Below are 13714 nucleotides of genomic sequence, written 5' to 3'. Positions count from 1 at the left end.
TTGCCGTAAAAAATCCCATAAAAGTACTATTGTGAATATTTATTTTCATTTCTATCAAATATCTAGGGATGTGTATTAATTACTTTTCTCATTGCTATGACAAAATTCCTAACAAAAGCAATTCAGGAAGAAAGGGTTTACTCTGGCTCATAGTTGAAGAGTTATATACTTGGTAGCAGGCTACAACAGGGATCAGAGAGATATGAATGCTGGTGCTCATTTCACTTTCTCCTTTGTATTCACTCCAGAACTCTGGCCCATGAAATGGGGGCACCCGCATTTAGAAAGGGTCCTCCCTATTCACTTACTCCTCTGAAAATGCCCTCAGAGATTTGACCAGAGGTTTTTATCTCTTCGGTAATTATATATTCTGTCAAGTTGATAATTAGTGCTAATTATTAAAGAATGGAACTGATTTGTTACAGAGTCCAGAAATATTTAGTTTCAGTAAATATCTTTTACCAAGCTAGAAATACTATTTTTACACCTTCATAAAATATAGTTGGAAAATGCATCTGCCCTACATTATGGCTAGTACTTGGTGCTGTCAGTTATATTAATTTTAGCTACTATCATAGATACTTTTTAAGATGGCCTTATAAGCAAGTGTTCACAGGAATTGGATAATTCTTTCTCCATGATGCTATCAACAACATGTAAAATGATAGAGAAATCCAATTGCCTAAAATAGTAAACTGGGACAAATTACTTTTTCCAAGTATTTTTTTAAACAATTTTATTTAACAAAACAAAGATAAATGTACAGATTTTAAACATTTTTTGCTTAAAATTATACATTTTGTCAGTACTTTTTTTTCAGATTTTAAAATAATTTTTACATAAAACTATATGAATATATTTTTTAGTCAGTATTTGATTTTTTCAAAGGCTTGACAGTATGCATTGAAAACCTAATAGTTGCAATAAGCGTAAAGTACATGTAAAACAAAATGTAACATGGAAATAGTCAAAGTCTTCTTGTTTCGTAAATATTTTTTTGTTTTGTTTTGTTTTCTTTATTTCTTGGACTTGATACAGTCTGTGAGTTGTTTCTGGGGGAGTGCAAGCCTCTGGGGTTAGCATCCCACTATCAGTGACTGCATATTATGTCTGTTCTTTTGTGACTGGGTTATCTCACTCAGGATGATATTCTCTAGATGCAACCATTTTCTTAAGAATTTGGTTGTCATTGTTTCTGGTGGCTGAGTAGTATTCCATTGTGTAAATGTACCACAATTTTTGTATCCATTCATCTACTGAAGGACATCTGGGTTCTTTCCAGCTTCTGGCTATTATAAATAGAACTGCTATGAACATTGTGGTGCATATAACTTTGTTGTGTATTAAATTGTCTCTGGGGTATATGCCCAGAAGTGGAATAGATGGGTCTTCGGGTAGCACTATATCCAATTTTCTGAGGTATCTCCAGACTGATTTCCAGAGTGGTTGTTTTAGTTTGCAACCGACCAATATTGGAGAAGTGTTCCTCCTTCTCCGCAGCCTCGCCAGCATCTGCTGTCATCTGAGTTTTGGATCTTGGCCAATCTGACTGGTGTGAGGTGCAATCTCAGGGTTGTTTTGATTTGCATTTCCCTGATGGCTAAGGATGTCGAGCACTTCCTCAGATATTTCTCGGCCATTCAGTGTTCCTCAACTGAAAACGTTTTGTTTAGCTCTGTACACCATTTTTTAATAGGGTTATTTGATTCTCTGGTGTCTAGCTTTTTGAGTTCCTTGTATACCTTGGATATTAGGCCTCTATCTGATGTGGTGTTGGTAAAGAACTTTTCCCATTCTGTTGGTTGCAGTTTTGTTTTCTTGACAATGTCCTTAGCCTTACAGAAACTTTGCAATCTCATTAAGTCCCATTTGTTAATCTTTGACCTTAGAGCTTGAGCCATTGGTGTTTTGTTCAGGAAATTTTCTCCTGTGCCTATGTGTTCTAAGGTTTTCCCTACTTTCTCATCTAATAGTTTCAGTGTACCTGGTTTAATGTGGAGATCTTTGATCCACTTACACTTGAGCTTTGTACAAAGAGATAAGAAAGGGTCTATTTTCATTCTTTTGCATGCTGAGTGTCAGTTGGACCAGCACCATTTGTTAAATAGGCTGTCCTTTTTCCATTGAATGTTTATGGCTCCTTTGTCAAAAATCAGGTGACCATATACATGAGGGCTCATTTCTGGATCTTCTATTCTAATCCGTTGATCCATATGCCTATTTCTGTACCAGTACCATGCAGTTTTCAGCACAATTGCCTTGTAATATAGCTTGAGATCAGGGATAGTGATTCCCACAGATGTTTTCTTGTTGTTGAGGATGGATTTCGCTATTCTAGGTCTTTTGTTATTCCAGATGAAATTGCACATTGCTCTTTCCAACTCAATGAAGATCTGGGTTGGAATTTTGATGGGGATTGCATTGAATCTGTAGATTGCTTTTGGTAGGATGGCCATTTTTAAGATGTTGATCTTTCCAATCCATGAGCATGGGAGATATTTCCATTTTCTGAGATCCTTCTCAATTTCTTTCTTTAGAGGTTTGAAGTTCTTGTCATAAAGGTCCTTCACTTGCTTAGTTAGAGTCACACCAAGGTATTTCATAAATTTTGTAACAATTGTGAAGGGTACCTTTTCCCTAATTTCTTTCTCCACATGTTTGTCCTTTGAGTATAGGAAGGCTACTGATTTGTTTGAGTTAATTTTGTATCCAGCCACTTTGCTGAACTTGTTTATCAGCTCTAGGAGTTCTCTGGTGGAATTTTTGGGGTCACTCAAGTACACTATCATGTCATTGGCAAAGAGTGATGTTTTTATCTCTTCCTTTCCGATTTGTATCCCCTTGGTCTCCTTTTGCTGTCTAATTTCTCCAGCCAGGACTTCCAGTACTATGTTGAATAGGTAGGGGGAGAGTGGGCAGCCTTGTCGAGTCCCTGATTTTAGTGGGATTGCTTCAAGTTTCTCGCCATTAAGTTTGATGTTGGCAGTTGGTTTGCTGTATATTGTTTTTATTATGTTTAAGTATGAACCTTGGATTCCTGTTCTTTCCAGGACTTTTAACATGAAGGGGTGTTGGATTTTGTCAAATGCTTTCTCAGCATCTAGTGAGATGAACATGTGATTCTGATCTTTGAGTTTGTTTATATGGTGGATTATTTTGATGGATTTTCTTATATTAAACCATCCCTGCATCCCAGGGATGACGCCTACTTGGTCATGATGAATGATCGTTTTGATGTGTTCTTGGATTCGGTTTGCAAGGATTTTGTTGAGTATTTTTGCATCAATGTTCATAAGTGAGATTGGTCTGAAGTTCTCTTTCCTTGTAGGGTCTTTGTGTGGTTTAGGTACGAGGGTTATTGTAGTCTCAAAAATGAGTTAGGTAGTATTCCATCTGATTCTATCTTTTGGAATAGTTTGGAGAGTATTGGTGTTATGTCTTCAATAAATGTCTGATAAAATTCTGCACTGAACCCATCTGGACCTGGGCTTTTTTTGGTTGGGAGGCTTTTGATGACTTCTTCTATTTCTTTAGGTGTTATAGGGTTATTTAGATGGTTTACATGGTCCCGGTTTAACTTTAGGATCTTGTATCTGTCTAAGAATTCGTCCATTTCCTCCAGATTTTCCAATTTTGTGGAGTATAGGCTTTTGTAGTAGGATCTGATGATTTCTTGAATTTCCTCAGTTTCAGTTGTTATGTCGCCAATTTCCTTTCTGATTCTGTTAATTTGGATACTCTCTCTTTGCCCTCTAGTTAGTCTGGCTAGGGGTTTATCAATCTTGTTGATTTTCTCAAAGAACCAACTCTTGATTTTGTTGATTTTTTTCAATTGTTCTTTTTTATTCTATTTCGTCTATTTCTTCCCTACTTTTGATTATTTCTTGCCGTCTACTCTTTTTGGGTATATATGCTTCCTTTTGTTCTAGGGCTTTAAGCTGTACTGTCAGTTTGCTGATGTAAGCTCTCTCCAGTTTCTTTTTGGAAGCACTTAGGGTTATGAGTTTTCCTCAGTACTGCTTTCATTGCATCCCATAGGTTTGGGAATGTTGTGTTTTCGTTTTCATTGAATTCTAGAAAATCCTTAATTTTTTTCTTTATTTCTTCTTTGACCCTGCTATCCTTTAACAGAGCGTTGTTTAGTTTCCATGTGTATGTGGGCTTTTTGTTGTCTTTGTTGTTGTTAAAGACTAGCCGTAGACCATGGTGATCTGAGAGGATGCATGGGAGTATTTCAATCTTATATCGATTGAGGCTCGTTCTTTGTCCAATTATGTGGTCAATTTTCGAATAGGTGCCATGGGGTGCTGAAAAGAAAGTGTATTCTTTTACTTTAGGATAATATGTTCTGTATATATCTATTAATTCTAGTTCGTTCAAAATCTCTGCTAGTTTTGCAGTGTCCTTGTTCAGTTTCTGTTTCCATGATCTGTCCATTGGTAAGAGTGGGGTATTAAAGTCTCCCACTATTATTGTGTGGGGTAACATGTATTTTTTGAGCTTTAGTAGGGTTTCTTTTATGAATGTGGGTGCTTTTATACTTGGAGCATATATGTTAAGGATTGAGAGTTCCTCCTGACAGATTTCCCCGGTAATGAGTAAAAAGTGTCCTTCCTTATCTTTTTTGATAACTTTGGTTGGAAATTTACATTATTCGATAATAGAATAGCCACTCCAGCTTGCTTCTTGGGGCTGTTTGTTTGGAAGTTTTTTTCCCACCCATTTACTCTGATTTAGTGTCTGTCTTTGTCTCTGAGATGAGTTTCCTGTATGCAGCAGAAGGCTGGATTTTGTTTATATATCCAGTCTGAAAGCCTATGTTTCTTTATTGGGGAGTTTAGTCCATTTATGTTAATAGATATCAAGGAATAGTTGTTTCTGTTTCCTGCCATTATTGCTCTTGTGGGTTGAGTTGTCTCTGTGTCTTTTCCTTCTTTTAGCTTTCTTCTTTAGGAGGTTTCTTGTTTTTACTAGGCTGTAATTTCCCTCATTGTATTGGGTTTTCCACCTATAATTCGTTGTAGTGCTGGGTTTGTGGTCAGATATTGTGTAAATTTTGATTTGTCTTGAAATATCTTCATCTCTCCATTGATGGTGATTGATAGTTTTGCTGGGTATAGCACCTTGGGCTGGCACTTGTGCTCCCTTAGGGTGTGCATGATGTCTGTCCAGGCTCTTCTAGCTTTCATAGTCTCTGTTGAGAAATCGGGTGTGAGTCGGATTGGCCTGCCTTTATATGTTACCTGACCTTTTTCCCTTACTGCTTTTAGTATTCTTTCTTTACTTTGGGCACTTGATGTTTTTACTATTATGTGTCGGCAGGTATTTCTTTTCTGGTCCAACCTATTTGGAGTTCTGAAGGTTTCTTTTATGCTCGTGGTCATCTCATTCTTGAGGGTAGGGAAGTTTTCTTCTACGATTTTGTTGAAGATATTTACTGTGCCTCTTAGTTGATACTTTTTTCCCTCTTCTATTCCTATTATTTTTAGGTTCGGTCTTCTCATTGTGTCCTGGATGTCCTGGACATTTTGGGTTAGGAGCTTTTTGTTTTTTGCATCTTCTCTGGCTGTTTGGTCTATGTTTACAATGTTGTCTTCTGCCTCTGAGATTCTCTCTTCCATCTCTTGTAATCTATTGGAAATGTTTGCTTCTGTGACTCCTGATTTCTTTTTTTGGTGTTCTACCTCTAGGGTTATCTCTTTTAGTGTTTTCTTTATTGTGTCAAATTCCATTTTAAATTCTCTCTTCCATTCCTTCATCTCTTTGGTTGTGTTTTCCTGTAGTTCTTTGAGTTTTTTTTTTTTTTTTTTTTTTTTTTTTTGTTTCCTCTTTAAAAGCTTCTGAATCTTTTTGCTTTTCCTTTCTTTCTTGTTTAATTATCTCTATCAGCATCTTGAGGTATGATTTCAGGTCTGTGTCTTCCTTTTCTGGAGTGCTTTGAATTCCGATGTTTGCTGTTATGGGAGAGCTGGGTTCTGGTGTTGCTAGATTGTCTTGGTTTTCTTGGGATATACTCTTTTGCTTTCCTCTTGCCATTTTGTTGCCGGTGATATGTTCTTGCCTTTCCCTTGTATCTGGTCTGTGTCCCTGGATCTCCACTGGTCCAGGTGGCAGATGGGCTGAGCCCTGTTCTATGCCTCAGAGTTGCCGGGTGGGTACAGAAGTTCCAAAGTTCTGTTCCTGGTCACTGGATCAGGCAGGGCATGTCAGGGCAAGGCAGGGGGTGCACTTTCCGTGTGCACTCCGCAGAGATCTCTCTGCTCCCTGGCTGCCCAGGTCTCCCACCCACCAGTTGCTCAGCTTCTATGAGCTGCAGTTCTGGGTGGCAGATGGGCCAGGCTCCGCTCTGCGCCCTGAAGTCGCCGCCAGATGGAAACAGAAGTTCCAAAGTTCTGTTTTTGGTCGCTGGATCAGGCAGGGCAGGGCAGGGCAAGGCAGGGGGTGCCACTGGATCAGGCAGGGCATGTCAGGGCAAGGCAGGGGGTGCACTTTCCGTGTGCACTCCGCAGAGATCTCTCTGCTCCCTGGCTGCCCAGGTCTCCCACCCACCAGTTGCTCAGCTTCTATGAGCTGCAGTTCTGGGTGGCAGATGGGCCAGGCTCCGCTCTGCGCCCTGAAGTCGCCGCCAGATGGAAACAGAAGTTCCAAAGTTCTGTTTTTGGTCGCTGGATCAGGCAGGGCAGGGCAGGGCAAGGCAGGGGGTGCACTTTCCCTGTGCACTCCGCAGAGATCTCTCTGCTCCCTGGCAGCCCAGGTCTCCCACCCACCAGTTGCTCAGTGTCTATGAGCCGACATTCCAGGTGGCAGATGGGCCAGGCTCTGCTCTGTGTCCTGAAGTCGTCTCAGGGTGGGAACAGAAGTTCCTAAGATCTGTTCCCGGTCACTGGATCTGGGAGGGCAGGGCAGGTCAAGGCAGGGGGTGCACTTTCCGTGTGCACTCCGCAGAGATCCCTCCGCTCCCCCGCAGCCTAGGTCTCCCACTCACCAGTTGTTCAGCCTTTACAAGCTGCCGTTCTGGGTGGCAGATGGACCAGGCTCCGCTCTGTGTCCTTTTTCCAAGTTTTAATTGCCGTATGTGTAAAAGGGAGCTAAACAGTTTTCCTTCTCAAATGGTAAAATAAGTCAATGAGATAGTATTTATACAGCTACCAAATATATAGAACCAGAAGTCTCTAGAAATGACATTGAATATCGACACGCTATTGGAGACTGCTTCCTCACTGTCTTCCTTATATAAACATGGCTCCTAAAATCTTGAAAGAAAGCACCATTCATTATAGTCTTTCATTTGATTTTATGATGCTAGTCCTGTTAGGCCTAGTAAGCTGGCGTTTGTTTCACCTATGAGAAAAAAAAAGAATATTGGTTCTGATTATGCTATATACCAAACTCAACAAATGCCATATTGAAGAGAAAAATTATTTCTCTTTGAAAGGAAGACCTTTGGCAATATCTACTAAAATCTGACAGTATACATACCTTACAACCCGAAATTCTATCCTTAAGTTTATACCAAGGAAAATTAATACATACATTTACCAAGATAAACAAAAGAATGTTCATGGAAGCACTACTTATAAAATAGCTCCAAAGTGAAAACTACTCAAATGTTCAGTAAAAACACTATGAATAAATTATAGAATGATCATGTAGTTAAGTTCTGTATAGCACCAGTAATGAGTAACTACTACTAAATGATAAATTTCATAAATGCAATATTAAATTTTCATTCAATATTGTACAAGACACAAAAAAGGAGATACCATATGATTCCATTTATATAAAACTTTTTATAAACAATTTTAATGCAGAAATCAGGATGATAATTATCCTTGGGTAGGAGAAGCAATGTGACTGGAAACGGGCTTAAGAAAATGTCACCGTGTTCTAGCAATAATTTGTATATCTCATTAGTAGTGACATGAATGTCACCCAACATGAAAATTCATCAAGAATTTTTGTGTACTTTCCTACATATGTTATACTTCAGCAAAAAGTTAATTTCTCTTAGCTAAAATAGATAGAGCACAACTGTGTAGCCTTAGCTGACGTCAAAGTGAAAGAGTTCCACCTGCTTCTGTTTCTTTATGTTATGATTAGAGTTATGCATGTGACACTTGGACAGAAAAACATTATCTTAGTAAATACTTGTCAGTGGTCCTTATGGTAAGCAGATCAAATCCAAGTCTTTTACCATACCTTCCATGACAAGATATATATAATCTTGTCGCTGGCTACTTCCTCTATTTAATTTCTTCAATTACAATTCTGGTTGATTACTCAACACAAGCTAATTGGCCTGCTTGGTGGTCTGTAATCATAATAAAATTATTATTTCTATCCCAATATCTTATATTTGCTATTTTCTCTGGCTAGACTACACTTCAGTTTGTCTTATACTTGATTTCTACTCATACAGGCACCAGCTCCAGTGTCTTCTCAAAAAAATTCCTTCAGTATTCAAAAATAATATTTTTGTTACCTTTAAACACATGCCCCTGTATTTTCACACAGCATCTGTAAACTCGCTAAAATTATTTATGTGTTTGTTGTATTTATATCTTTGCATCTTCAGTAGGATATAAACTTCCAAAAAAGCTCCGATTATGTCACATCACATATTTATTTCTAAATAAATACCTTGGCAATAGTAGGTGCTCATATAAGTGGTAGTATTAAATGAATAACAGACTGAATGAAGACCTCTGAGTAAAACTATGTACTAGGTTATATCTAGTATTTTTCTCACAAAGGAAAATACTTGTGGAATTACCTCATTCTGTATATTTTTAATATAGCTTTGTTTATACAACTTATATTTTCCTCTTTATATTAATATAAAAACTCCCCTGATGTTTTCATTGCACTTTGATCAATAAGTACTTATTCCAGGAAACATACTTCAGATAAAATACCATATCCGTAAAAAACAAACAACAACAACAAAAATAAAACTACATCCTGAGATGGGAAGAATCAGCTAGAACTTAACTTTGACTCCCTGTTCCCAAAAGACTCCAAAGAGAAACAAAATGTGACCAGCAGATTGTGGAATTTCTTTTCTCTGGTGCTGTATTCCTAAGAGTAACTTGATTCATTGTCATTTAATATTTCGAACAAACAGTAAACACAGAGAAAGCATTATCTAAAACAGTTCAATAAGCAGTAAATGGTTTTATCATATGTCTGAGATCTTTATTTCTCATGGTTCTATATAAGGTACAACAACTATGACAGAGCTGTCATCAACACTGTGCCTTATGATGTTGTCCATCGTTGGTATATAGCACACCGAACCCTAACATCTGAATTGAGAAGGCCTGAGAATGAGCTTTGGGTCAAATTAAAGCCTGGAAAGGTAAGTCCCAAACTCTATAAAAATATGTCAAGTAAGCATGCCATACAAAATTTGGTGACAACTGAAAGTGGTTTAATATATTGTCACCATGTTACAAAAGATTTTTGTTATTTTTCCTGGCCCTGCTAGTTATTCACTGATAATTGGAAGCAGGTACCACTTGGATCTCCATACATCAGACACACTTATTTTAATGATGAAGTTATTTAAGTAGGATCCTTCCAGCTTAATGATTCAATTTTTAAATCTTAATAATTCCCCTAACAATAGAATAGCTTCCACTATTTTTAAAAGTATAAACTGAGGATTGCAGATAAAGAAACCAAATTCCTGATTTACTTTGAAAAGGAGATAGTTGCTTAAAGAATGTAAGTTCCTTGGGTACACAGAGCTTATAAAAACTATTTTCTTTTTAATTGAGATTTAGCCTGCTAAAAGATTAGACATATCTTATTCCTTTTAATCTACTTATCTTAAAAAAATATTTAATCAGATGTAACCCATAGAACAATCTAAAGCTTAATCTTTCAGTGATCTTTTCTGATTTAGATTCCCTAAGATTTGCCCTTGTTTTGATTGTGTACTCTCTTTTTTCATACATTCACAGGTACTATTTATAGATAACTGGCGAGTTCTTCATGGCAGGGAATCATTCACTGGCTACCGTCAACTCTGTGGCTGCTATTTAACGAGAGATGATTTATTGAATACTGCTCGTTTCCTGGGTCTTCATGCCTAAAGTTGAAAGCACTAAGATTATGAATACACTTGATACCTTACTACCAGAATTTTATATCAACAGAACAACGTTGTGTTAAAATTTGCTTCATATTGTCTATTTACCATTCTGCAAAACAGAAGTTTTTCCTTACTTAAAAAAAAAGAGGGCTTCTGAATTCTTTAATATCAGCCATCTAGTAGGGTAACTTTCTTTTTAAGTTATGAGTTTAATCTTTTCCTAATCTTTTTGATATAATTTTAATTACTGTACTTAAGAAATATAATCTCCTTATTAAAAGGAAACCAATAGTATTACATAATTTGTCTTCAGCTAAATCAGAATGCAATGCATTCTGGAAATGACAAAATATTGATAAAGCAACATTTGTAAAGAGTTTTTACCCTTTATAATTCATTTGACTAAGAATAATGAGATATTGTTTTTCTTTTGATGACTGAATAGTATTCCATTGTGCCACAGTTCAAGATTGACTCCATGTTTTAGCTACTATGGATAATATATCAACAAACATGGGCATGATATAATCTGTAATACACAGGTTTAATTTTCCTTTGGTATGTAATATACCCAGAGAAGGCATATGGATAATAGAGTAGTTTTGTTTCTTCAACATTCTTGGAAGGTGTTTTCTGCTTCCCATAATGAATATACTAATTTACATTCCCATCAACAGTGAAATAAACTTTCTTTTCAGTGTATATCCTAACTTATATACTTTACTTTTTGGTATTGACTATTGCAATTATAGCTGGATCAAAATGATATCTTACTATAGTCTGATTTGGCTTCTGCCTGAAGACTAGTAATATTTTGCAACTTTTCAGATACCTCTTGATAATTTTATGTGTTCCTTTAAGAAATATTGTCTTAGGGGTTCATTGCTGTGAGGAAACAACATGACCAAGGAAACTCTTATAAAGGACAACATTTAATTTGAACTGACTTACAGTTTTACAGGTTCAACTCATTATCATCATGGTATGGAGCATGACAATTATACAGGCAAGCATTGTGTAGAAAGAGTTGAGAGTTCTACATGTTGATCCACAGGCAGCAGGACATCAGATGATCACATTTGTATCTGCACTCAGGAAACAGAAAGAAAACAGGATATAGAGGTTGTTTGTAAACCCTCAAACCCTCTGTTAGTGCCATACTTCCTCCAGCAAGACTCTACTTCCTAGGGGTCCTACAAGTTTCTCAAATAGTGCAACCAAGTGAGAGCCAAGTGTTCAAACACACAAACATATAGAGGACATTTTATATTCAAGCAACAACATTGTCAAAAATGCTTTTAATGGGAACATACCCAAACCTATTATACAATTGAAAACATAGAGGTAAAGACACTTTGAGTGAATTATCCAAGGTCACAGAGGAGAGTTTTAGAAACCTAACACCCAAGCAAATTCTTCTAGTTAGTAATGCCATCTCATGTAATACATATCAACTTCCTCCACTTTCCACACACTGTCTAATCATTCATGGTATAACAATAAGCATCAGACCTACTTTCAGTTTGTTTAGCAAATGGATGTTTTTAAAAGTCCCGTGATTATCTAGGTTGACAGTTTTCAAACATTAAAAAGTGACAAGAAGCATTTTCTATAAATTTTTAGCCAACTTGTATATCTTTGCTTGTTTCCAAGGTAGAAGCTTGGTAGAAAGAAGTCAACGTGGCAGAAGGAAATCAATCAATCAGAATTTTCCATTCCTAACTAGACTTCCAAATAATAGCCAATTTTTTTATTCATTTCACAGGAACTGTCTTTGAAATTTGAGAGGTCTATTCAGAGCCTACTGTTGGGTAAAATCATCTCTAAATTATGAGTCCATGATGTATCTGTATCCTCACCCCATAAGCTTGTACCTAATCAAAGGCAATGACCCTGGCAGAGTTTCTGATTTGTCAGTGTTTCCTTTTTCACTGTCATTACTTTTGGAAGACCTAAGGATAAGGGTTAGTGAATTTGTAAGTACCTTCACATCAAGCAATGAGAGTAGCCTATGACCAGCATTTTACAAAAACTATTTTTGGAATGTTCTACCTTTCTGGAGATCAAATGCTAGTTACCACAGGTCCCTTTTAGAGCAGTAAGCCTGATACTTCAGCATGAAGATAACTTTCTGATCTTGTTTATCTGTTTTTGTCATCATTATTCCATTTTCAGATGACCTTTTATATATTATCCACAATTATCATGAGTTTGGAACTGTGGGCTTGTCTTATCATGAACTGACTGTATCATCTTGAGTGAGAAATTTGTATATACTTGTAGATTTTACTCTTCCCACATTTCTTGCATTGGTCATGCAAAGTATGACTGCATACTTTCTTGATCTGGGCTTATCTTTATAACTGCTTTTGCACCAGAATAAAAAGCAGTATAGTCTTAGTAAAGTCTTAGCTTGAATGATAAGAGTCCAAACTTCCTTTGTTGTGACCTAAAAGTCTAAAGTTAAAAGAACAGAAGAGTAAAAGAGGTTAGTGAGACAAGAAAATCTGGGAGAATATTAAGGAGAGTTCCTTGGAAGCAAAAGCAAATCAGGTTAATGAGACAGGCAGATGTGCATGATTATGATTAAGGAATAAAACAGGAAGCATATACAATCACATATGACTTCAAATACTCCAGAAAACTTTCCCAAGTAAGCTCTTAAACATTCTATTTAAACACATGGGAAGGACAGAATTTTAAAGAAAATATTAGAACAGTAGAGGAAGCAGCAACTCAAATATACATGCTAAATAGCAGATGAATGAATCACAACTGACTTAGCAGATCTGAGTGGAGCACAAAATAGGAATTGTGATTCCTCAGTGAAAAATAAATAAAAACAAGCTAACAAAAAATACAATATTTTTTTAAAAAGGAAAGAAAATGCAAGCCTGATCTACTGGCTATCTTTAAGGATCCTTCAAGGATGCAAAGATAATTCTGAGAGTACACATAAATTGTTTGGACATCAAAGTAATTAAGGCTTCTTGAAAAGTGTCTCAGAGTATATTTATCCAAAATATTCCTGCTCAAAAATATTGGTGTATTGGTGTTCCCTGCCTGACTTCTCTGTATAACTCTTCAGGATTATTCCATAACAGGAAATAATGATGTTCTGGAAAAGAAGATCCTGCATCCAGCCCAGGGTTTGACTGCCATGTGAAAATGGCAAATGTTAAATAGTTGCATGCATTGTTCAAATTGTGCATATCCAACTTTCTTCCTTGACTCTGCTGCTAAAATTTTTGTGGCATTAAATATTAAAGTGCTTATCTCTCTATTAGCTCTGAAGTCTCACTTGTCAGGCCCGACCCTGATACGGAGCCACGCGCACTGGCTCCAAGCCACCACCCAGATCTCACTTCATTCACACAACTCCTTTTTCTTGGCGGTTCACTACCACCTGTTCTCTGCCTCTGTCCCTGGGTGTTTCTGTACCCCAAAATCTCACAAACACAACTCTACAGCCTGCTAGCTTTTCATACAGGTTTATATATTCAACTCTCAATCCACAAACCCTCTACACAGCAAGATAGCATCAAAAAGACAAAGATACAAACTGCCCTTCTATATGAGATACTAAACCTATAAAATCCTTAATGTTCACAGCTATTT

General features: G+C 36.9%; 1 protein-coding gene across 2 annotated transcripts in view; it reads left to right on the top strand.

Moving 5' to 3' along the window:
- TMLHE (trimethyllysine hydroxylase, epsilon) overlaps positions 1 to 13371 on the top strand; it is a 147979-nt gene extending 134608 nt beyond the window's left edge. For both annotated transcript variants that reach the window (XM_080909548.1, XM_080909547.1), the window contains 2 exons: positions 9220 to 9358; positions 9966 to 13371. In XM_080909548.1, coding sequence (XP_080765674.1) covers positions 9220 to 9358; positions 9966 to 10097 — 271 coding nt within the window. In that variant the 3' untranslated portion in view covers positions 10098 to 13371. The remainder of the gene's footprint in view (positions 1 to 9219; positions 9359 to 9965) is intronic.
- The last annotated feature ends 343 nt before the right edge of the window (positions 13372 to 13714 follow it).

The sequence above is a fragment of the Micromys minutus genome (genome assembly GCF_963924665.1).
Source record: "Micromys minutus genome assembly, chromosome: X".
Taxonomy (NCBI): domain Eukaryota; kingdom Metazoa; phylum Chordata; class Mammalia; order Rodentia; family Muridae; genus Micromys; species Micromys minutus.
The sequence above is the reverse complement of the archived record's forward strand: the minus strand, read 5'-3'. Positions and strand labels throughout refer to the sequence as shown.